General features: G+C 32.6%; 1 protein-coding gene across 1 annotated transcript; it reads right to left on the bottom strand.

Moving 5' to 3' along the window:
* Window positions 1-257: 257 nt before the first annotated feature.
* Window positions 258-12,783, bottom strand: LOC146995618 (uncharacterized). The gene is made up of 8 exons (XM_085822893.1): window positions 12,555-12,783; window positions 11,596-11,772; window positions 10,833-10,895; window positions 10,495-10,560; window positions 9,927-9,996; window positions 8,295-8,374; window positions 7,831-8,250; window positions 258-281 (listed from the first exon to the last, which is right to left on the bottom strand). The coding sequence occupies exons 1-8, from the start codon at window positions 12,705-12,707 to the stop codon at window positions 258-260; spliced, it is 1,053 nt and encodes a 350-aa protein (XP_085679019.1). The 5' UTR covers window positions 12,708-12,783.
* Between the last annotated feature and the right edge of the window lie 13,544 nt (window positions 12,784-26,327).

Here is a 26,327-nt window from a genome sequence, read left to right as displayed (position 1 = left end):
ATATGTATTGATGGTACAAATGGGGTGAATGCATACAGATTTGAACTCATAACTTTACTTAACAATAGATGATTTGCGCCAAGGATTCCCGTGTGCATTTTTAATTTCTAATCTATGTGATCAGCCAGTGCTATCACTTGTTTTCATGTATTAAAGAAAATTTGGGTAAATACAGCCACAAATATTTATGTCTGATATGGCTGAATCTTTTTTAATGCTTGGAAGTCTGAAATGTGTTTACTACAGAAACGTCTTTTTTATGCATGGTATATTGATAGAGCCTGGAAAAACAATTTTAAAAAAAATCAATGGTGTTGAAAAACAGGCAAAAACATATAAAATTATTCGATCTCTCTTAGAAGAACAAGACATTCATACTTTTCATACACTGACAGAAGTAGCAATAAAATTACTTAAAGAAGATCCTGACACTATTGAATTTGCAAATTACTTTGAAACATATTATTTACAAAATACATCTAGCTGGGCATAAGTTCTAGACTTCAGAGTGGTGTTAATGCAAACACGCACATAGGACGAATGCACCGAACATTAAAATATATTTATCTTCATGGAAAAAATGTTAAGAGACTGGATAACACTATACATGATATTATGAGATTTGTAAGAGATAAGATGATTAATCGCTTAATTACAGCATATAAAGGTAAATTAACAAGTAAGATTTGGGATTTAAGAATCAGACACAAAACAAATGAAACACTACGTTTATAAGTAATAGAGAATGAGAATGGGTGGTCTGTTTCATCAACACATAATACAGAAATATGCACTATACATGAAAGTAACAACGCTTGTACATGTCACATACAGTGCACTGAGTGTAATATATGCATTCATTGATATATATGCAGCTGTATTGATTCATCAGTTTGTAGAGACATTAGGTATTTGTTTGAGAGCAGGCAAGATGAAAAATATGCAACGCCTTCGCCGGGAATCAAACTGCGGACCTCTGGATACACATCACACCATGAAGGCATGCCAAGAAGGTGGGAGAAATACTTGGAAGCAAGAGAGATTGAAAAATTAGCAATGCCTTCGCCGGGAATCGAACCGCGGAACTCTGGAATATGCACCCAGTGTGCAGAACACCACACCAAGAAGGACGGGAGAAATACCTTATAAGTTAGGTGGAGTATGTGCAAGAACACTAGAAATCCTGCTACTTATTAAATACATTACTTACATCAGCACACTAGAAATACTGCTACTTATACTACAACTACATGCATAATGAATTATCCACTTATTATAGATGATGAAAATGAATTTTGAATTAAGTAGCCAAAAAAAATCACAGACCCTCTCACTGGAACACAGAAAGAATGAACTAAAACAAACATGTTTAGAATTAGTAGATTCATTAAAATCTGGCAAACAATATGATGTGTTAAACAAGATTCTAAAATCAGCACCACTACAAAGTTACTTAGAAGCTACTGATATGTTAAATGCACAAGAAATACATTTCCTAATTGCTAATAAAGATATTCCACCTAATGAAAATATAATACCCAATAGATTCTCAAATACAAAACGAAAAGGAAACTGACAAAAACTTCTACAGTAATTTCACAGAATGAAGACAATAATACAATTCTAAAAATTATTTTAGATCACAAAAATTTTACACATAATTCGACTGAAGAAACTTGACACATTTAGTGAAAAATATATATTTTAACAATAGTCATTAGTACCTATTCACAATTCCTTTTGTCCATTTTTATCATCTAAAACATCTTCTTTCAACTGCCTGTAAGTGTTTTACATGTGTCAGATGATATTTTTTCTTATTTATATAATACTCTCTCTCTCTCATTCTTCAGAATTTCTCTTTAATAATAAGATAATTCCAACTCTGATCCTTAAAATTATCAGGAACAGATGTAGAAGGTAAGAACAGGGTTTTGAACCTTTATCTCAAGTCCTCGTGATAGGCTGATGTATACTTTGATTAATGAGTAAGTCTATTTTTGTTCATTCTCCTTGCATTAATGTCCATACAATCAATCATTCATTGACTTTTATATTGTTCAGTCAATAGATTATTACCAAACGTTTTAATGTAGATAAATATATTTTGGTGAAACTGAGTCAATCCCAAATTTGAACAGTAAGCAATATTTTCTACTATTTAATACTTGCTATTTAATATTTGTCAAGTTTTTTATTTTCTAATTATCCAACCCCGTGTACATTCACATGTTGTATACTGGAAAACTAACTGAACATTGCAACAATCTCATCACAGTTTTGTGAATTGCCACATGCTGCTACATTTTTACTTTGGGGTTATAATTATTAATAACATTAAATAATAGAAACCTTAAGTTTTTTATACTAACTAGCTTTACATACCTGGTCTGTACCTTTAATAAAGCTTACTTGTACATTATGTAAACTTGTATTTTATGCCAATCAGTCTCCCTCCCCACATATGTTGATGTCAGCATTTATTTGTATTCCTTACATTTTACAGCAATAATCCATAAGTTTGTCTTATGGATACCTGAGATATGGAGGAATATGTTAAGAACGTGTTCTCCCCCCCTCCTTCGGGGCCGAATTTTGAAAACGTTTGAAATTGGTTTTTAGGTATTCATATTCCATACATTTTAAAGCATGAATCTTACGTACATCTGTTTCTTCCTTATATGAAAAAACATAAAAACACGTTTTGCCCGCCGAATCTTAAAAATCGCTTCTTAAATGACATCTTCGGTACGAAAGGAATAAGCTCCTAAGTTTGGATATCTGTATCTCTAATAACTTTGGGCGATGATCTGCAGGTGAATAAATGAATAAATCAGGAATTCTTCCTGTATAGATTTATAATAAAACATCTGAACAAATAAATATGTATACCAATTAAAAAGAAAACTATTTCAGAAAAACTAATAAAAGAAATTAATTTACATTCAGTAATGCGCACCAAGTTCGTAACGTTTTAAACGCGTTTTAAAAAAATCGGCTTTGACCACCCCGAGCTCCTTGGAGTAAACACGCTGCGTGTGAATCTGCGCAAATGATCAGGGAGGAATCAGGAGGAAACTAGCATCTGAGCGGCTAGACGCTTGTCGCTGTTTCCAGCTCGTAAAGAGTTGCCTAGAGGCACATGACGTGCTGAAATGGCCGATGCGGAGTTTCCGCCGTTACTAGAGCTACTAGAGATACAGGCTGACTCGTCAGCCATTTTGAATCTAAGCTTTAGGGTTGCAATTTAGGTGTGGAGCGGCAACTTTGGCTCTTTAGCGCTGTCCGCTAAAATTTAACATTCTAGAGAATCCGAATTTCAGCTTTTTTCTGCACTCCTCTAAAGATGTGTGGCTTTTTCCCCTTCTTTTGTCTGCAGTTCAGATTCTTTCTCGTATTTTTTTTTTTAAATTGCCAAATTTCTCGTATGATTCAAGTTATTTAAAAGTTTCTAAAACATTTTCACATATCATATTTCAAATTTGTATTTTTAGTTAAAAATGCTTTCTTTTTGAATTCCTTTATTGAATTTTCAATTTTTTCTTTTAAATACACGCATAATGTTATTTATCTCATAATGTATTTTTTGACAAGAGCTTTCCCTCAACCACATTCTTAATATGGTTGAGGGAAATCCCTCAACCTCCATTAATTTAGGATAAGGTTTAATCTTTAATTTTTGTTTTTTATTTTTAATATGTTATTTGAATTTTGCTCACATGGAATCAAACGTCTATTACTGTAGCAAATTTGTTAAAAATGTTATTTTGTGTGTGTTTCCAGAAAAAGTTGCTAAACACTTTATGATTTTAAATACTGATTCAAGATATACACCTTTAAATTATAATGCTTTTAGAATGAAGTGCAGAATGCTATAAAAATTACTTCAATGCTCAGATGACTGTGGGATTCATAGATTTAATAGAGTAAAAAATTCCATTAATTTTTTTTTTCTTTATTTAGCTATAAACAATATTAAAATAATACACACACAAATAAATAAAAATAAAAATAATACCTTTACATACAGAATTTACAGATACTATTTACTTATAAGTTTATTTGTTGTTATGGTAATGGTTACTTTTTATTATACTTGGAAAAATTATACTTACATACATATGCTCTTAATATTACATGTATCTGAATCTTTAAATGATAATTCCATAACATAATAAGATTCAATCTATATCACAGCAAAGACAATACTTGAATCACAGTTCTTTTTATTAATTAATTTGCATAAGTAAAAACATAAAAATATTATTTAGCTTCAAATCTATAAAATAAGTCCTCTAGTAACAAACATATGACAAACACATATAGTGAAAATAAAGATAAATAAATAAAAATGTTTTGCTTTTTGGTCTAATGTAGTGCAATTCAGTCTATTATATTCAAATTTTATTAAAACATACTGCAGTAATTGAATTTTTTCCATTATACATCAAACAGCTTTATATAGAATGATATTATATTAGTTTTACTTTTAAAACTAATATAATATAATTAATTCTCATTTATATGTGGAGATGTTTGAATAAATGCAAAAAACCATCTGAATAAATTTTAGCCAACACTATTCAGATAGTATTCTTGTTTTCAAGGTATATCATTTTTATTTTGTTCTTTTTCCATTAAAGGAGCTAACCTAAGACCACAAAGGTTCGATAATATTCAGGTCTGGTGACTGTGGTGGCCAGGGGAGATGGGACAACTCATCCTCGTGCTCAGAAAACCAGTCCTGGACAATGTGAGCTGTGTGAACAGGGGCTTTGTCGTCTTGGAAGACACCATCACCATTGGGGAACAAAGTTTGTACCATGGGATGAACTTGATCGGCCAAAATATTCACATAAGTCTTGGCAGTCATATGCCCTGACACAGTTCATTTGGGGCTAGCAGAGAACCAAGATATGGCTGCCCAAACCAGAACAGAACCCCCGCCATGTTTCACTCTTGGCAACAAACAGTCTGTATTATAGACTTGAGATGGCGTTCTCCAGACATAAACTCGGCTAGAAGTGGGAAACAATGTGAAAGAAGACTCGTCAGACCATATTACTCGCTTCCACTGCTCTATAGTCCAGGCTTTATGACTTAAACACTACCTTTTCCTGTTACGGGCATTAGTGTCACTGATGAGTAGCTTCTCAATTGCAGCACGGCCAGCAATTCCCTGTTTATGAAGCTCCCTTCTAATTGTTTTGGTACTCACAGGGTTCGGTAACACAACATTCATTTCAGCAGTAACTTTTGCAGCTGTGGTCTTCTTATTTTTCGTCACAATTGCCCTTAATGATCGTCTGTCACGATCACTCAGGACACACTTTCGTCCGCCCTGTGATTTAGCAGATGATGTTTTTCCGCTTTTCAAATATGCGGAATAAATCTTCGATACAGTACCTCTTGAAACACTAAACACCTCGGCTACCTTGCTTACGGAAGCACCTACCATACGTGCTCCAACAATTTGCCCACGTTCGAAGTCTGTTAACTCTGATATAATGCAATGACAACCTCACATAACAGTACTCCGACAACAACTGAACTGTTTAGCACATTTACGAAGTTGTATAGGTGGCGTCAGTAGTAAAAAACGCCAGCGCCACCTACATTTCATTAAAATCAATCTTTCTTTTCAAACATGCATTTCACAAGGTGTTTCCATATTTTTGTCCATCCACTGTATCTCATTGATATATTATAAATATAGCTTAAACATGTTTTATGTGCATACCCAAAGGGGTTGGGAAGTAAGCCTTGATTCAAAATCTGTTTTAAAGCAATAAGTAAATAAATAAAATACACTGGTTCTATTAGAATGTCAAAAAATACTGTTATGTATTCTATAAACAAATCCAAATTATCACATCATACTATATAACCCTGGTACAAAAGAAGAAATGTCTGATTAGGAACATACTCTATTTATTTGGTAAAAAAGAAGAGTAAAACATATGCAACATCCCATTATGAAAAATCCTGCAAGCCATTACAATACTATAAGACATTGATTAGTAAGTTAAACATCAGTTGATCATTCTTTCACAACAGCAATAAATGTTTCATTTAAAATTCCTAATAACATGCCAAAACAGATTCACAATTGATGCCTCATTTAAGGTCACACAAAAGTAAATCCGATTTAGCTGACTATGAGATCTTCTATTGTAGAGGACTTTCTAAGGAGAACTGGCTTGTATTCACATTACACATGGGGAAAAACCACAAAAAAACCAACCATGCAGCCAGCCTGTTCGGAAATAGAACAGAAGATGGAACTCCCAGCATTCAGTAACTTTAACCATTCAGCTGTTGGTGGGCCTAATTATTATTCGAAGAGACAAACAGCAATTTTTCAGTGACAACTTCTCTACTTTTTTACAGACAGAACTGAACAGCAAAAACTTCTTAAACTCTTGATTAGATTCTAGTTTACTTTCTTCCTTTTAAAAGCAGGAGATGCAAAACTTTGCCGCTGCTGCCTTTTATTTTGAAGAAGCTTCTTGAGACCAATTCCACGGGCAGTCAAATAATATTTTATTATCTTTGTTTTGATATTGCAACAGGAGGGAATATTTACCTCGCCTGCTTTCTTACAAATCATATTAACAAATTCCACATCCATAGTTACATTTCCATGTATTATTTCGTCTCGAAAATTTTGAATTATTTTTTCACACAGAAGGCACAATTTAAAATTTTCTGGAGAAGGACATTTAAGCCCACCTAAATTTGCAAAATTAATTATGTACTGCTTATTTTCATCAATGGAAGGAGTATTTTGCTCACAAACTAAGAGAAACTGTGAGCATGAATTACAAGCATTTTTCAAAACAGAATTTATTGCAGCTCCTGCAATATAACAGACGTTATTTTCCTCACTAAGGGTGAGATTCTGTAGAGATACATCAGAAACTTCTGGTATGGTAACAGGCTCTAAAGCTTTTTTCTCCTTCAGAAATTCAAATTCATCTTTCGCATAGTTTAATAAGTAAATATCTGAATCAGTAGCATAACTGGAGTTCTTAATGTCAGATATAAACTGAGATAAACAGATAAGCTTTAATGCTTTCACAGCTTGCAAAGCACTTGGCCTCAAACCAGCTTTTCTGCGTATCTGAGAAAATAATTTTCTAGAGCATCTTGTGTCAATCTGCTCGTCAAAATAAACTGAAAATCATTCAGAAAACATGCCTCTGCTAACTGTATGGCTGATAAAGTAGAAAGAATCAAACCAGTATGTAATGGTTTCCACCCTTTACCAATTTCTATAAGCTGTATAACATTAATAAATTCAAAAAGTAACTCAATTTTTTTGCTTTTATTTGTCACAGAAATTGAGTTCTTTCTACATCTAGAGGATAGCATTTGAAACCACTGACATATAAATCTTATCCACCATGCTGTTATAAGAGCATTAGGGCTTATCTCTTTTAAAGCTACTGCCTTCTCCAATCCCACAGCTGTTTTAATTGGAAAAAACCTCACAGCAGAAGCAACATTCATTTTATCAAAATGTGAGGGGAAGAGGTCTTCTTTGCTGAGATGATGCATAGTTCTCAAACTACAATTTTGGTTTGTTTCAGTAATCCAGATATCTTTTATAAATCCTGCAGATACATGCAAAGTAACCAAATTTTCTTTATTGCAAACATAACTGGGCAGTTTTATACTATGATTAAGAGTTGCAGACCAGAGATTTTTTAAAAGATGTGGCACATCTGCAAATACATAAATAATTTTGCCCTTAATTTCAGTAGTGAAATTATTTCTTTGGTTTCGAGAAACAGATATTCCCAAAGAATTCCACAGGCTTCTATTTACTGCTGCCATATCGCTAACAATACCAACAACATTAAATCCAACAGAATTGACAGCTTTGATAACATTGACAACAAGTTGTTTGAGCTGGCATCCTGTTACCTGTCCAGTTATCTCATGGGCAACCACTTGCTTCCATTTCAGCTTCAACCCTCTTAGTAAAATAACTAAATAGTGATTTCCTGCACCCTTTTGATTTCCTAATGTACATTTACCAATAAATTTACATTTTGAAATATCAAAATCAGGATTGCCAGAAATCTCCATTTCATCCAATGATAAAATACAGTCTTTATCACTAGCATTCATTTTTTCTCCTTTAATTTTCAAAGGTTCAATCATCTCACTGATGACTCCAAAATTCATTTCAAGACCTTGAAGTCTTTTATTTAAAGTGCTGTATGAAAGCACGGAAGACCTATTCTGTGCAAGTAATTATAACCATGCTTGCCCAAGGCAAATCTAACTTTGAGGCCTTTTATTATTCCCTCGTTAGACCATTTTGCAATGCTTCTACGAGGAATTTTCAACATTGCTATTTGTTCATCTGAAAGAAATGTTTTCACTCCTTTCAGCAATTCCTCATGCTGTACTTGAAGGTCATGAAGTTGAATTTCAGTGCTATGCCATTTTTTTAAAACATTAATTTCATTTTTTTTGGTTGTTGTAAGTTCTTTCAGTAATATTTTGTTCTGGCATTGCAGAAGCGAGATAAATTCAGTCTGCTGTTTTATAAAATTCCTTAAAAGAACATCCTGGAATAAAGAAAAAATCTATATGAATAATCATCAAAGGAGGGGGGAAACACAACAAACAAACAAAAAAGATCTGAAAGGTTTCAGATTTTAAATTACACCTAAAGGGGCCTTTTTTTAACATTTTGTGTTTTACCTTTATTTATTAAATACCAAGTTTTTCACACTTAAATTATAAAATTCAGTTCAACAGCAATATTGCAAGATAATTTTAAAATGAACATATCTTCAGAATTCCCGATTCATTGTCTCACATGCTGGAGATAAAAGTGTCTTTTCTGTACAACATTGCCATTGCTCGCTTTGAAATCCTCAAGTTTGTTAATCAAAAATTTGTTAAAGTTTTACAACATATAAAATATATATTAAAACAAATTCCGAATTTCAAGTTCGGTCTTCCAGATGTCCATATTCACAGTAGAATTAAGTCATTCAAAATTTGATGGCTCTAGGTACCGTTGTTTTATCAGAATGCAAAAAACATACATGCATTTATGCAGATTCTTCACTATATAATTTCTTTAAATATAGTACAGGGTGATAATATTTGGTGGCAACAATTTGAAAAGTGATGCAGCCGTTTATAGTGTTTCAATACAAAACGAAAACAATAGTCCTTCAGGGACAAAGCCCCTTTAGATTAAATGTCAAACTTAAACAGATAATAAATCCACAAAATAAAAATGCAAGTTCCAGGTCTCTTTTCCTATACTGTGGTGGGTTTTTAAATTTGACTCTATTGTTTTCAGCATTTTCTAGATTATTTTTGTTTTATTTTCTAATATTTAAAATTTATTTCACTTAAAAATAGATTTTTAAAATTTATTTTTTAAAATTTATTTCCAGCTTTTCAAGGGATCGATTATCTCCATAATCATGAGCAATTTAATAACACAAATTATCAACTTATATCACAGCCTTCACAAATGCTGATGCTGATGAAATTAATTAAAATTAATTACAATTTGGTTGCAAGATGAATCTAAAGGTTGTTTTTGCAAACAAAACTGAAATTTACATAGAGAATTTGCAACTATTGATGAAATTAATTACATTCCTTTTACCAAAAAATTACTTTATAGAACATTTTAAATGCATATAAAGAAGCAATTTAATTATACATTAGTTATCAACTTACATCAGAGCCTTCACAAATAGATGGTATTTCATTGCAAAATGAGGCTAAAGGCTGTTCTTGCAAACAAAAACTGAAATGTACACAAAGAATTTGTAAATGCTGATGAAATTAATTACATTCCTTTTACCCCCCCCCCCCCCCAAAAAAGTTAATAGAAACATTTTGTATAAGCAAGCAATTTAATTATACACTAATTATCTACTTACATGAGATCCTTTCACAAATAGATGGCATTTTATCACAAGATGAAGTTGAAGCTTGTTCTTGCAAACAAACCTGAAATATATATATAAGAAATTTAGAAATACAGATAATATAAACTACATTCATTTTAAGAAATAATTATTTTACATAACATTTTATAATTCATAAATAGATAATAAATTGTTAACACTCAAAATTCAAAAATAATTCCATAGCACAACAGCCAGATATAGTACAGCTGTTTAGCAACCATAAGACAAACAATTTCATATTTCAGAAATAGTATAAAAATTCATTAATATATGTAAAACATATGACATTTAATAGCTGCTCAAATGAAAACATAGAATAGATTCTTTACTAGCAGCTGTTATTTAATCAGAAGGTAATGCTAAATGTTGTTGCAAACACACCTGAGATGTACTGTAATGTACACATTTGCAACCACTGGTGAAATGAAATAAAGTGCATGATTATGAAGATGGAAACATTTAAAAAAACATAGTACAGTTTAAGAATAGATGTTAAAAAACTATTAAAATTTTTTAGAAGTGCAAAATGGCAATTTACATCAGATACTTCGGCAGCAAAATTTATTTCTCCAAAATATGAAGCTGAAGGTTGTGGCAAATGAACCTAAAAGAAATTATAATATATGAAATATGTGGAAGTGAAAGAAATTATAAACTCTGATCGGATAAAAATAAATACAAATAATCATTATCATTTTCAAAGTAACTCAACTTATAAAAAAGCATAAATACATTGGACTGTTCATAGCATTCATACTTCTTAAACATAAGTAAATATTACGTTAATATATTTTTAAATTTTAGAAACAGTGTTAATACTTTTTAGAAAAAGTTTATAATACTAAATATTTAATAACTGTTCAAATGAAGACTTACAACAGATGGTTCAGCAACAGAAATCGCTTCAGTTGATAAAGGTAAACTGTGCAGCAAGCCACCCTGAAGATGCAAAAATTATGAAACACATATAAGTAAGGATACCTGAAAACGCTGATAAATAAAATATACTTAATGTAATTTTAATAATAAATAATATAAATAATCCTAATAAGTTTTGTAAAACTTTAAACAAAAAATAACATTCAGACAAGACATATAAGACATTAAAATATACATTTAAATCAATGTATTATAACTATATTATTGTATTACTCAAGATTAAAGTTATTAATTTCAATATTATTTCTTTTACTTACTCCATAAATGTTTCTCTCTATTTATCTGGAATTTAAAATTAAGCAAAAAAGCAACTTTAGTTTAATACAAATTTTGATTTAAACTCTTTTGACTTTGAAGGCAATCAGATACCGGTTTCTTTCTTTTAGGAGCAAATTTGAAGAAACCAGACCCATGTATGACCGTCCTCGAAAAACTACAAAAACTTTATCCAAAAACTACATCAAATTGAGGTTTCACGCTTAATTTTCAATATATGATTATAATAACAAAGTACATACTTAATTATATATATAACAACAGCAAAATTGTAATTTTTTAATCTAATCTTAGGGACTGTAATTACAGCTTTATCACATAATGCCTTAATTTCAATATTTTGATTCTTTTATAAAGCAATTTAATCCATTTGTAATAAAAACATATTTTTTTATGAAAAACCATAAAAATAAAAAACACATACATTACAAAAATTGGATGTAACTGAACGGTGCTTTGGTAAACCAATGCCTTTTAGACGCTGTGGGGTCAACAGTTGTGGGGGATTAGGCACATTGAAAAGAGTTGGCACAGCATTGGGCTTGAGTTTTTTACGCCCATCTTGCCTAGAGCATTCAAATTGATTTTCTTCAAAATGTACCTGCATATTTAACAAAAGCATGCATGAAATTTAACATTAAAATCAAAAGCACTAGTATTAAATTACAGTTACATATATTATAATAATTTAAGAATGTAATTTTCTGATAAATTAAAATTTTTTTTATGAAAATAGAACAAAATTTTTAAAAAGTAATCATGTTTGTAAAACTACTTAAAACATATTTCCTGCTCACACACTAAAAATAAATTTAAAGTACCTATAGTTAAAAATACAACATTAAGATTTACTACTACAATAAAGGATAATAATGGGATCAAAACGAATCATCGAATATTTAAATTAATATTTAACTTCTTAAAAATGTCTAAAAATACAGAATATATTTATCTTACTATAAAGAAAAAACAAAATCATTTATTATTTGGATCATACCATCCAGTTTTTAACATTGGCGCCAACTATCCGATTTGGCGACAATACATCAGAATCAAAACATAGAATGCTACTTTAAATCACCAATCGTACAGTAAAATTAAAGAAAAGAAAAAGGCACATCACATTTCTAACTGAGCACAAAGTTTACATGAAATGTATGATACAAATTTTACAAACGGTATAAACTTTTCACGATAACAAAAGAAACAACATGAAACAACGATATTTTACTGCACAAACACATACACATTCCGCAGTTGATTTTGTACTTATAAAATCAGTTGATCGTCAATAAGTGACAGTTAAATGAAAATAAATATTTTAAAGTACCAAGAAGAGTAATTTTTCTAACATTCTATGGAAAAATACGAAGCTGAACTTACCTCACAAAGATACGCTCCTGGGCCCGGGATCCATTGATCTCGACGAGAATTAACTATCCATTTTCTTCGTCTTTCTTCATTTCTAGGAAAACGAAACATCCTAAAGTTATTTTCAGACTGATTCGAACAATTTGGTGCAGCACAACCACCCATTTTTCTGAAAATTAGGTCGGAATCGATCCACAAATATGTCAAGAAATCAGTGCTAATCCAATAGCGAATACCAACAAGTTAGCTTCAAAATGGATGATGATTCAGCTCCCCTGTATAGTAGCCTTAACCTCTACATTGCTCCAGGCTCAGGGAAAGGGGTATTTGTTGTCAAAGGGGCTGTTTCGCACGTGCTTATTACTGAGGATGGCGGTAGAAAAAAAAATCGAGTTCGAGTAAATGGTAAAATTTTTCGAAAAAATACGCTGCTAAATTTAGTAAAGAGTATGGAAAAAAGAAATGGGGAACGTTAATGGATATTTTAAACGAAGAAAGAAATGGCCTTTTTCAAAACTTCAGGTATGTGAAGAAATGTAAACATAATTTTACGTATGATCTTTTGCAAAATGGAAATTTTCTAAAAGGTTACATGTTTGTGAACTATTTGTTAAGAGGAATTTTAGGATTAAAATACATTATTTTGTCTGAAAAGGTTATGCAACAACGTCATAAGTCAAATAATTGAAATATAGCACCACGTACGCGTGTTTAATATTCCTAATGAATTTGAATAAAAAAAATTTAATTTTTAGCAACCCATGATTATATCAATAATTTTATTTATTCAGGAATTATACCTATCACGTAGCTACAAATATACTATGTATCGTAGATACCAATAAGCAGTGAGTAAAAATATAACAAACGTTTAACAAAAGTAATAGGAAAAAAAAAAAATAAATAAAAATAAATAAATAACTATAGGTTAAATCATAAAACATATTATCTTGCACACACACACACATATATATATATATTAACATATGCAGTGAAAGGAAATTGCAATACATATTCCTATTTATACCCTTTTTAAATCGATCCCACCAGTGACCGTGTGGTAAAATTGCTGAACACTGGTAGTTCGGTCCGAGGTCCAAATACTGCGAATCGGTTTGTTGCATTACCAACATATCTCTGATAGCCAATATATCTGTCATTACCAACATATTTCTCGTAATTTCCAAAAGCATAAAAAATTAAGGCATACAAAACCTCTTTAAATAAATAACTATATGTATATACAAATGTATTATAAATATATTAGTATATGCAGTGAAAGGAAATTGCAGTACATATTCCTATTTATGCCGTTTTTAAGTCAATCCCACTAGTGGCCGAGAGGTAAAATCTCCTAAAGCTGGTAGTGCGGTCCGAGGTTCGAAACCCGCGAACGGGCTGGACGCATGGGCGTCATTACCAATATATCATTGGTAATGACAGATATATCATTGGTAACTTCCAGAAGCATAGAAGTTGAAGGCACAGAAAATCTGTTTTAAATATATATATATATATATATATATAAAACTGTATAAATATATTAACAGATGCAGTCAAAGAAATTGCAGTACATATATATTTATACCATTTTTAAATCGATCCCACCAGCGGCCGGTAAAATTGCTGAACAAAAGAAGTTCGGTCCAAGGTTAGAATCCCGCGAATGGGCTGGTTGCATGGACGTTTTCGTGGTTTTTCCCATGTGTTACGTGTATACGAGCTAGTTTTCCTTAGAATGTCCTCCACGAAGGCAACCCTCACTTTAGGCAGATAGCCCTCGAGGCTTTGCCGTAATTACAAAAACTAAAACTAAGCACTTTTTAGATCTGAATAAATATACACAAAACTGATGTAATATCTAAAAGTAAACCACATTAAAAAAATGTGATAACTACTTATAAATTTTGCATTATAATATTGACCAGAATTTAACCGAAAATTATACAGGAATTTAACTTGTTTTATACAAGAAATTCTAGAAACTATTGGAAATTGACATTTATATCGGTACAGTTAAAACTACTTAAATAAATTTTTTAACTCAAAGCAATTTAATGTAAATGTTGAATTTGGGATGTGCATAGTTTGAATTGTATACTGCATATTCTTTAATGCATGTCTAATGTATTACATTTTTTACACTACAAATTCAAATAAAAGTAGAGGGAAATACATTATAATTTAAAACATAAAATTTCAAAATTTATAAATTACTCATCAAAACATGAAATTAAGTACATTGATATATACATTAGTTTAAAAATTACAATTTTAAATTAAAAGTATGCACCCCTTCTTTATATGTGAAATAGGAAAACACCAAATATATTATTTTCACTAAAATTTAATTAAGGCATTGGTAATGTAGAAAAATAAATAATGTAGAATCGTCAGCATCAAATGCGTTATTTCTATAGCGAAATACTCGAGTTTTTCACAAATCTTAAGAAATTAAAATATCTATTACGTACACTTTCAAAAATAATCCGTGACCTCCGCCGTCCTCAGTTTAGCTCTAAAACTACAATCAGAAACTTAAACGGCAGCTGACCATCTGACGGAAAAATTTCCGACGCGTCGACCTCTGTAATGATTGAGACGATGACACCAGACTCGCTCTCTGTCGAGTAGATCGCAAAAAGCGACCCGTTCTTCTATCTCGAAGGTGTCCAGACTAGGGCCCTTAGTCATGCCGTCGGAGGTCTGCAGTTACATCAAAAGGCTGAGAAGGAAAAAGAGCCCAGGGTTGGGCGGTACTTCCAATCAGATGATCAAGAATTTTCCACCAAAGACCATATGTTATTTCACCAAGCTGGCTAACTGCATCTTACATTGGCAACACTTTCCGGCATGTTGGAAAACTGCTCAAGTTACGCCAATACTGAAACCTCCCAAACCATCCACCGCACCTGAGTCCTATCGTCCTATCAGCCTCCTGAGCTCTGTCAGTAAATTAATGGAGGCAATAATACTGAGCAGATTGAATAAATATCTGGAGGAGCATAAGGTCATCATTCTATACCAATTCGGTTTTCGTCAGAAGCACTCAACCACCCCCCAGCTTTATAGAGTTGTGGAGATGATCAGTGATGGCTTACAAAGAAGCAGACTGACTGGAGGTCTGTTTCTAGACATTGCTAAGGCCTTCGACCGTGTGTGGCTAGATGCCCTCACATACAAGTTACACAACCTGGGGTTACCAGGCTACATCACTAATCAAATCCTACCTAACAGGTAGACACTTTGTCGTTCACGTTTCTGGCACATTATCCACCAGCCGCCCTATAAGGGCTGGCGTACCACAAGGGTCCCTTTTGGGCTCCACTCTATTCAACATTTATGTGAACGACATACCCACTACACCCAACACGACACTCGCAATGTATGTAGACGACATTGCGATCCTTACACAAAGCGCATTTGTTGGTTCAGCTATACAACACTTATAAGAACACATCCAGGCATTAGAGGCTTGGCTTGTCAAGAATTAAGGTTAATGTTGAGAAAACATATGCTATATTGTTTACAACAAAAAAGAAATTTCCAGTCTGCCTGCAGATGTATGGAGAAAGCATTCCCTGGGTCAAGCAGGTCCCTTATCTTGGGGTGATCCTCACTAAATCTCTTACATGGAACCCACACATTACAAATATTATCAAGAAGTTTCGAGCTAGTAAAGCTTCACTCTTTCCCTTAATTGCTCGAAACAGCGTTCTATCTAGAGATAACAAGTTGCTCATTTACAAATCTATGTTACGCCCCATTCTGAGTTATGCCTGCCTGGTATGGGCATACTCTTGTAAATCACTTAGAAAAAGACTGCAAGCAGCCCAGAATGGGGCAATTAGACAAATTTGCAATGCCCCCTGGTATGTTAGGAATAGACAGCTCCACAAGGAGCTAAAACTTGAGGAACTCAAGGATTATTACAGCCGCCTATCGCGTAATTTTTATGACAAGCAGGAGGCTATTGACAATCCTGCGATAAAGTAAGTATAACTATGATGTAAATAATCCTATGAATATTAAGCGCCCGCGGGCTATTATGTGTGTTAACCTACCATAATTTCTGTGTGTAATGACTGATTATTATTATACATATATAATCTACAAATTTCTGTACTGTTATTGTGTTATATATTATTTTTTAGTGTTATGCATGTTGTCAGTTTAGCGGCACCAAAGTAGCGCATTTACCTCTTTTGTTTTGCCATGTTTGTCTATGTTCTCTTTCCAGCTCTACCACTCGACAGCTTCTGTGCTTGACTGGCTTTCTATCCAGATTATTGCTTTAAGTTACCGTACCGTTAGGAGATACGCTGTTAAAAAATTATGTACCATTACCTGATAATTATGTATATCCACAGCATTTTAAGATATGTTCGTTAATGTATTCAGTTATAATTCACATATATTCGAAACTATACTATAATTTGTTCGATGAGGGGTAGGGTTAGTAATACCCAGGTACTCTGGTGTCTGGCACCACTTTAGATATGATTGTTTAGAGGCACATGACTTTAAATATTCTGATGTGGTAAGCTAAGGCATTGAGGTGGTGAAAGAAGAGAGGCAACAAGAGGCCGCAAGCCTAAGATGAGGTAATACAATAGAGCCCGCAACGAGACGAAACAGTGGGCAGTTCAATCATGAGTTTGTACTGTTGTACTGTGAAATAAAAGTCCTGACAAAGCGAAATTGCAGGGAAACCTACAAGATCTCAAGAAGACACATTTCATTTATATATAAATACAAAATAATAATTGGCTACAAGATACATATAAGGATAAACACTAAATAATGATATGACGAAGATTAATAATGAATTTATGTACACTATTTACAACTATTTACAGCACTATCCTACATTAAGTAGGGAAATTCATTTCTCTTGCTAGATGAGCCGCAAGCGGCCGTAGTTCCTTGTCTTCTGGTAGTTTGCTATAGTCAAACACCTTTAATTTTTCCAAGTGGGGGCATTTGACCGCCTTTTGGAAGAAGCTTGAGTTTAATCTGGGGATATGTTCCAAGACCATTTCAATCTTTAAGTCCTTATTATGTCCTTATATTATGTCTATTACTAAGTCCTTATATTATGTCTTGTTAGAAACAAGGTAGTATGCATTTGTAAAAGTACGCAACATTTTATTTTGTGTAACTTGCAGCTTAGAAATATCGTTATCTCTGATTGTCACCCAAGCGAGGGACGCATATGTGAATATAGGCCTTATAACTGAGATATACAAATGTCTTTTCCTAAGCAGGTCTAAGTTAGAATATTCATTTAGGATAGGATTTAAACTTTGGATAACTCCAAGAGCTTTCTTTCCCTCTCACATGAATTAAGTGGTCTTTCCAAGATAATTTGTCGTTGATAATTTCACCAAGATAGTTTGCTTTACGGACTCTGGGGATTTCCACGTTGTCATCATTAATAGAAATGGACCATTTTGTGCACCAAAATTCGATTTGAGGCATGAATTGTTGTAGCTTCTTGATTGCAAGATCTGGGCACATAGATTTGACGGCCAAAGCCGTGTCATCGGTGTAACACCCTAAAAAATAACTGTAATTTAAACCCATCTTTGGGAAATCAGTGACAAAGCACAGATAGAGTACTTGTCCTAAAATTGACCCTTGCGGGACGACAGCATGAATATTCTTTACGTCTGAGATCTCATTTCCTATAGATACACGAAAGCTCCTGCCTTTGAGGAAAGAGTGAGTGAGACCTATCATTTCTTTTGAGAAATTGAGCGATCGAAGCTTGAAAATAAGATCCTCACGCCAGACGCGGTCAAAAGCTTTGGCCACATTTAGCTTATTACGTAAGGCTCCACCAACATATTCTGCCAATCTGACCAGTTGCTTTGTGGTAGATAAATTCTTGCGGAAGCCGAACTGCTCCTCTGGTAGCTTACCTAAGTACGGTTGCATTCTGTGATAAATTATTCTTTCATATATTTTTCCTAAGACTGGAAGCAGACTGGTGGGACTGAACCCTTCAAGTCGTGAGGTATCTTTACCTGCTTTTGGTAAAACGATCATCTTAGCCCTTTCGGTCACAGGCGTCTCAAGACCAGAAGAGGAAATTGCGCAATCTAATGCTGATTGGTTATTACAGGTCACGTGGTTTTCTTTCCTTGGACGTCGGCATTAACACTAGGACGCCGCGGCTTTGGCTTAGCTGTGTAAGTTGACCACTTTTGGCGAAAATTTAATATTTAGAATCGCAAAATAAAAATGCCATATCATAGTTGTTAGTTGCGTCGTTTATAATGGACTACTAAACTATCTTATTAGTAAATGGGAATTATTAAAAGGAGCAGCAATTTGCTTAAAAATTTACATCGAGGTTCAGAAGTGGTGTCAGTTTTTTTCAAAGTGAGCCAGAGTCAAGCCCAGTTGTTAATACAACATTTTATTTATTTAACATTGTTTATATTATATTGTAATTCATACGTTTGCGATGTGCTGTTTATCACTTTATTAGTTGAATATATTTCAAAGATTAAAATCATATTTTGATGTTCAAAGGAAAGATATGATCACATTAAAATGGAATATATAATACAATTTCTAACGTATGGAATTATTTGCACGCATTTCTCCGGTCATAACTCAAGAATTATAAAACAAAATTAAGAATCGAAATGTGAATAGGCATACCAAATCTTTTAGTATATTTCGAGTAATATATTACACAGAATTTAAAAAGAAATTGATTTGAAATCACTGTTTTGGGTTTGTATTATAACAAATAAATAAGCTGCAATGACAGGAATGTTATGGTAGTGCCATTGTGAATGAAAGTATGTTTCTGCAAAGCAATATTTTTACAACTGATGTCAAAATTGAAATTGCTATATTTTGTAACTGCAAACTGATTTAATAGTTATAAGTGTATCTACTTATAATTTCCATTAGCATATCATTTATGTTATTGATAATTTCTTAGTATGTTTTCTCGTATAAAGGAATTAAATGTTAACATATTGTTTATTTTAACAGTGAATTTTGAGAAGTATGAATGTAGCCTTTTGGCAATAGATGGCGCTGACCGTTGCACCTGTTTTCTGACGTCAGAATAACGGGTTGCTACCTTTGGCAGGATTCTCGCCGAGGTGATAATAAAATTTTTTGCCAAAGAGAGTTAACGCTAATGACTCGGGTAACCATAGTAACACCGCATTTAGGATTTAAATAACACAGCCCCTTAAGCTAAGAACACCATCTGGAGACTTTAGAATGGAAAAAGACTTCATAGGGGGTCTATAGGCTTTTTTTCAAAGCAGAAAGGATATACATTCAGTGATCGTTTTCACTTGTGCAGTGTTAAGCATTGTAATGAATTAATACTTTCTATTCGTTCATTGCCTACTGTAGATTTAGTAAATTTCATTTCCAATATTCAAAAACGCTGATTCGCTTTTCGATAAGATTATAAACTCTAGGATAACAATTATTAATAATCAAAGCTATCTTTCTTTCCCCCTCTTTTTTCCCCTTGTGCTGCATTGGTACTATTTTTATTCTTGTTTTATTTAGGAATTTTGATTTGCCTTTTCTGCATCCAACATTATAAAATTTTTACCGCATTAAAAAGTAGTAGGAGCTGTAAAATAAAAATATAACTCAATCGTTTTATAGCCAAATTTTTCGTGTGATAACTTAAGACGACCACCTCTTAAATGACCAGTCTTTCTGAAAATATACATAAAGCAACCAAATCTTTTAGACATGTTGAAGATTGTCTTAGAAAGGCTATAATCTATTCTGCAAATTTCTTCAATTTAAATGATATTCGGCATAGCTAAAACATTTGCCGCCCGGGCGGATTCTGAGAGTGTCCGCCTAGCCAGTCTTCGAATTTGTCTCTCCTCTTGGTATAAGCAAATGACTGAACGTAAAAACGACAAAGAGAAAAATACATTAAAAATCTACCTTTAATTCTGAAAAAAAATTTTATTCCATCATTTTAAAATTTAAAAACCGACAAATATTTGTTTGCAAAGCCACCTACTACAGAGTACTATGCTGATAGTACAGAACTATTTCTTAAATACAAAATTAATCATTTGTAGTTCTAAAATGATTTTTATTTAAAAAACTCTTATCACAACTAGAAACACAATTGTGAAAAAAAATTATCGGCAGTAAAAAATTACATTATCTGAAGAACAAATAGAAATGTGTTTTAGAACAAATAGAAAAACGTCAATTAGGACCCACATTTTCATATTCCCGTTTCGCTTTCTTTAGTAATAATAACGGAAATAAAACTTTGAAACACTTCTCTCTAACTGAGGGAATACTTCCTTGTTAACTTTTTGATAGTCCTAAACCGAGCTCAGCCAACACCTCCTTACAGAGCTGAGCCAACACCTCAGCTCATATTCCAGTTACGCACTGCAGTGGGGGCAAACAAACGCAGCTCGTATTACAAATTTACGTCTGACAGATATCGCTCGTATTTGGAAAGAAAACAATTGCTTAATCTCGCTACCCTCGTAGGTTTAATGCACCGCGATCACAATTTAATTGATATTCGTAATTTTCAAGTTTTGAATGAATAAAAATGGTATAAGACTGCGTAGCTGTGGAAATCTCGCGGTGATTCCTTTGGATACTAATCTACAGAAAAATTTATTTTTCTTCTTAAATTAATTTCGTAAAGTAGTTCAGAATCATATTGTTCTTTATTTGCTTGAAATATTCACAGGACTAACCTCCATCAAATATTATTTCATACGAAATTGGTGCCTCAGAATTATGCTGTCTGTGGCGAAATAGGCCCCTCTAGCTACGCTACTATGTCTGACATCATACGAATTAAAGAAATGAAGATGGAATTTTCGTATATAATTAAAAGCCTTTATTAACTTTATAAGAAAAATACAAAGAAAATGGAAGCAAATTATCTGAATAAAAATGTGTGTCTATAAATTACAAGACATGTGAATATATTGTAAATTTAAATTCTTAGTTCTCCATTTCAGCTCTTTATTTATTATATTATTTATTTATTATTATTATTGAAGTAGGTCTTACAATTTTTACTCGAATGGGAAAATTAAAACTTGCTTCTTTTTAAAATAGGAAACGTTGCTAAACCAAGTGCTATAATACCTATGATAAGGAGCTCGCTGACCAATTATCTATTGATATGCAACATACATCAACTTATGCACCATAAAGAATATAAGGAGCATATTTGAGCAAATCATGCATTAGCTTCAAATTTTTACCAGTACTAAAACTATTTATTTTTAAGATCCATTAGCGGCCCACGGTAATATTGCTGAAAACAGCTAGATCAACTCCACTTCACATCCAGGCGAATGAGCTGTATGTATGGGAGTTTTTCGTGGTTCCCTCCCCAAGAAAAGATGTATACTTTTATAAATTGTAAAAATACAACCAGGATCTCTCGAAGCGAGGTTGGTAGCATTAGCAAAATTGGACTGGCTTTTTATGGATGAAAAAAAAAAAGTATTAAAATAAAGGTATGACATATTGTTTAGTATATGATGTTTTTTGGAAGTATAAATGAGATCATAAAGATTCCGAAGATTTATATAATACCTTCTTTATTTAATGAATCAGTAACTGAAATTGAAAATCGTACTTGCATAAGGATGCCGATAATCAGTTTCAAGGAGAAACTGAGCTTCAGTTTGTGCACGTTACCTCTTGCTGCGGCACCGTTATGAAGGCATCCCAATTTGATTGCATCCTCACCTCATGATAAAGTTCATTGAATTAGCTAAAAAAATTATAGTTCAGCATGCTAACCGTTACGTAGCCAGGGTCTGTTCCCGTCACTTGGGGGGGGGGGGATTGAAATAGATTTCCTCGAAAATTCATTCTTCAAAAAAATAGCGAGCTATTTTTTTACGTTTTCAAAAGTTTATTGACGTCATTATGTTTTAAATCAAAATGATTCATGCAGGTTTTATCCTGTTAAATAAAATGAATTTTAAAATAAATCTTTCATGTGATAGCAAAAAACGTGTAGAACTATGAGACGTAAGTTTTCACATTTTTTCATAGTACGCATCTTAAAATATATTAATTTACTATAAATAAAAAATACTGCACTCAGAAAAAAAAAATCTGAAAACTAACAGCCTCATGAGTAGCCGAAAGATTAAACCGCTGAATTCTGGGAGTTCGATCCCAGGCTAATGAGTTAGCTGCAGGGTTGGTTTTCCTCTTATGTTAGGTGCATACGAACCACTTTCCCTTTAAGTCCTCCGCAATGGCATCTCTCCTACTAAACAGATAGCTGTTGCGTGCTTTTCTATATCTGTATAACCTAACCTGACAACTAGCAACAAAAGAGAATAACGTATGATGTGTAACGTGTATACGAGCCAGTTTCCCTTAGAAAGTCCTCCACGTAGGCATCCCTCCTTTTAGGCAGATAGCCCTCGAGGCTTTGCCATAATCTCAAACACACCAGAATAAAGTATGAAATCTCCTTATGCAAATATCTCAGTTTTTCATAATCTTTTAGAAGTACCATACAAAATATGCTGCGCCAATGAAATTGTTAGAATGTATTCCTTTTTAATACTAACAAAAGTGATGGTTGAAAAGGATACGGCATTTCGAAAGGGAGCACTTTTGACCAGTATAAACCACTAAAAAAGCAGATGATTTTTAATCCTGTGTTCAATCGAAAACTTGTTCTAAATGCATTGTGCAAGACCTTCACAAAAGTCAATAAACGTATGCAACTACCTGTGGCCCCCAACAAAAGTTTGTTTACTCATTTCTTTCCCCCGTTTTAAAATTTGTCTCCATGTGACTAATTTTTCTTTCAAAAATTAAACCTATCTGCTGGAGTTTTTATTGATAATGAAGAGATTCAAAGAACTGAAATATGTGTGTTTAGAAAAGAAAGGTATATGCGTGAATCGTCCCGTTCGTTATCTAATCACGAACTTCCACGCAAGAGGTTTGTATTTCGAATAAAATTCATCAATATCAGTTCTGAATATTGATGTTTTCCTTGTTAATTTCTCCGGGTTAATTTCTATGTTATGTGCTTTTCCATGTTAATTGTTCAATTTTTACTCAAAGTGATCTCATTAAAGATAATAGCTTCAATAGGAAATCTTGACTTACTTATAAATCGTTTTCTATCTTTTACCACAATCTTTTCGATGACATAAAGAACTTAAACATATTTCAAAAACAATTTGCGTTTTTAACTTAAAATTAAGGGCCTATTAATCTCTTTAAGCTATATTCCAACTAGTATTAAGAATAACTGTTTTAAATTTTATACCAGAGTCTATCAAACGAAACAGCATCATCTAGTGCATCCACCTTGGGTTTACCACGCAGTGCAATTCCCGCCGTCTGTTACTGTCAATAGAAAGCTCATTTAGAAAGACTTACCTTTAGTTTCAAAGTGCACCTCTTTTCCTGAATATCTTCGCATGGTATAGTAATGATGTCTTACCTTCAAAACTATTAATAAATTTAAATCCATAACCCACGATTGGCCGAGTAGGTGAAATCATGGGACACTGGTAGTTTAACTGAAGTTCGAATTCCAGCGAAAGGGTTCGCTTTTTGTGATTCTCTCTATGTGTAATGTGAACATAAGTCTGCTTTCTTTAGAAAACTGTGATTAAAGATTTCTTTCTTCCACAAATCCAGAGTTTCTGAAACTGTGGGTCACTATAAATTTAGCAGTTTTGGTATTTCTTTAACTTATTATAATAATTTTACAATTACCAAATACTTTTAAATAATGTACTTGAAAATACATGAAGATAAGACAGTACAGACAAAGAAAAAACCGAAAACGTCTAGAAGCATTTTTTTTTTTTTTTTTTATAATATAAACTTTCCTTTTACTTTAAAAATTAAAGTCAATAACATAAAACTGCAATAGTATATTACAGTAAAAGTGAAGAAACTGATAGTTTCACTCACGCGTGTGTCGGATTTGCGCAATGCTTATGTTGTCCGCAAAATGTTCGTAAATATTAGGGGGTCCCCACGCCCAAAACGTTTAAGAAACCCAGCACTAATCAAAAAGTCAAGTGTTTTCCCATATTTGACTAAAGAAATAAATTTCCATATCGTTATCACATAAATTCATTCCGGTTCCAATGAAAGTGTTACTTTCACCTTGGCTTAGCATCTTTCAGTATCAAGGCCATTCAAATTGAAGCTCAATTCATTACTTACACATTATCTAAGTAACACCTTCATTAATATTACTTCTCAAAAGTACAAACATTAGTATCAGTAGCGTAGAACTCTCGGGCCCCTATGCAAAAACTTTTCTTGAGCCCAGCCCCCAGAATTTAAATTCAAAATAAATAAATAAATAAATAAAGGTTTTAGATTTTAACGGCCATCCAGAAGGGTTTTTTTTACGCTCTCGCGCTGAACGCGCAGTCTACTGGTCTGCTGTTGCAGTCCCGCTAACCGAACTTTTTTTTTTTTTTTTTGTCTTTTTTTATTCGTAGCTTTATTATTAAGCATCGTTTTCTTCGCATTTACGCCACATACAGTTGTACACCAATATCACAAAATTTTTAAAAGCTGAATGGCAGCACATGTTTAGAACACCCGATGCAGCGTTAAGTGTTGGCGTACATTTTTAATTCGTATCAGTTTTTTCCCAGTTCATTATATCAATATATAGTTTTATAAACGTATTTGTCAACAGAATTTAAATTTACGTTTACATTTAAATGTTATTATATATTTAGATAATATTTATATTCATTATAAATTCAGATATATCCAATAACTAGATTTCTTCACAGTAACTTTTACAGAAGTTTATGGATGAATAAATCCTTCATTTCCAAATACCTTTATAAATAATTTAATGCATATTTACGAATTTTGTTAAAGGCAGATACATGCTTTTTTGCAAGCATATGCATAAATACCCATACATATTTAATATTTTTTATTTTCGGCGTGGGCAAATCTTTAATTTCTGTGCATTCACAATCTTTTTCGAGTAAAGTAATTTGCAATAATTTAGCATATACCAGAAAATTTTACACAAGAAATATGTATAAACATAATTTGAATGAAAATTATCTGCATTATTTTGAATACCCAATTTCGAAGTCAATTTTCCTTCGAAATTCCTCCATGATGTCAACTTTTCCTTTAGGCAGACAGTCCTTGCATGCCTTACCCTATTTAATAAAAACTTACCTATATTACTGACCTATGTGCTTGATTACAAATATTACTGACCTATGTGCTTGATTATAAATAATATTAATAATATTATAAATAATAAATTAAATAATAAATAATTTAACATGCATAATTTTATGTATTTACTTCTAACCATCAAGTTTCAAACTTTTAACTTTGTAGGGTTTATATTTATTTTAACTAACATTTATTTTAAGTTTAAGCTATCTTTCCTGTCAAACCTTTACTTTCCCCTAGAATTGCCAATGCCAGAGTATGTAAATTGTAGTAGAACGCGCAGTATATTCAAATTTTAGCAGAAGTAAGTTGAGTTTAAATAGAAGGGAAACGAGATTATATAGGTGCTTCTTGAATAGCTAAAGTGAAGGTTGCTAGGTAGAAAATTAAGAACCGCGCGTTTCGGCCTGTGTGCCTATCTCGGCAGTTCGTTGAATCTTTCAACTGCTTAATCAGTAAGCTTGCTGAATCTCAGCTGTATTTTAGAACGCGGTTAAGTTAGTTACGATCTCAGAGCCTCGTAGGTAGTGATCTAGTTGTTTATTCATCCTGTCATTAATTTTTAGTTTCACAGTT

Source organism: Stegodyphus dumicola, chromosome 8 (assembly GCF_044657685.1).
Source record: "Stegodyphus dumicola isolate Sdum_Otavi_A_Nest chromosome 8, ASM4465768v1".
NCBI classification, from domain to species: Eukaryota; Metazoa; Arthropoda; class Arachnida; order Araneae; family Eresidae; genus Stegodyphus; species Stegodyphus dumicola.
This window is presented reverse-complemented; position numbering and strand designations above follow the sequence as displayed.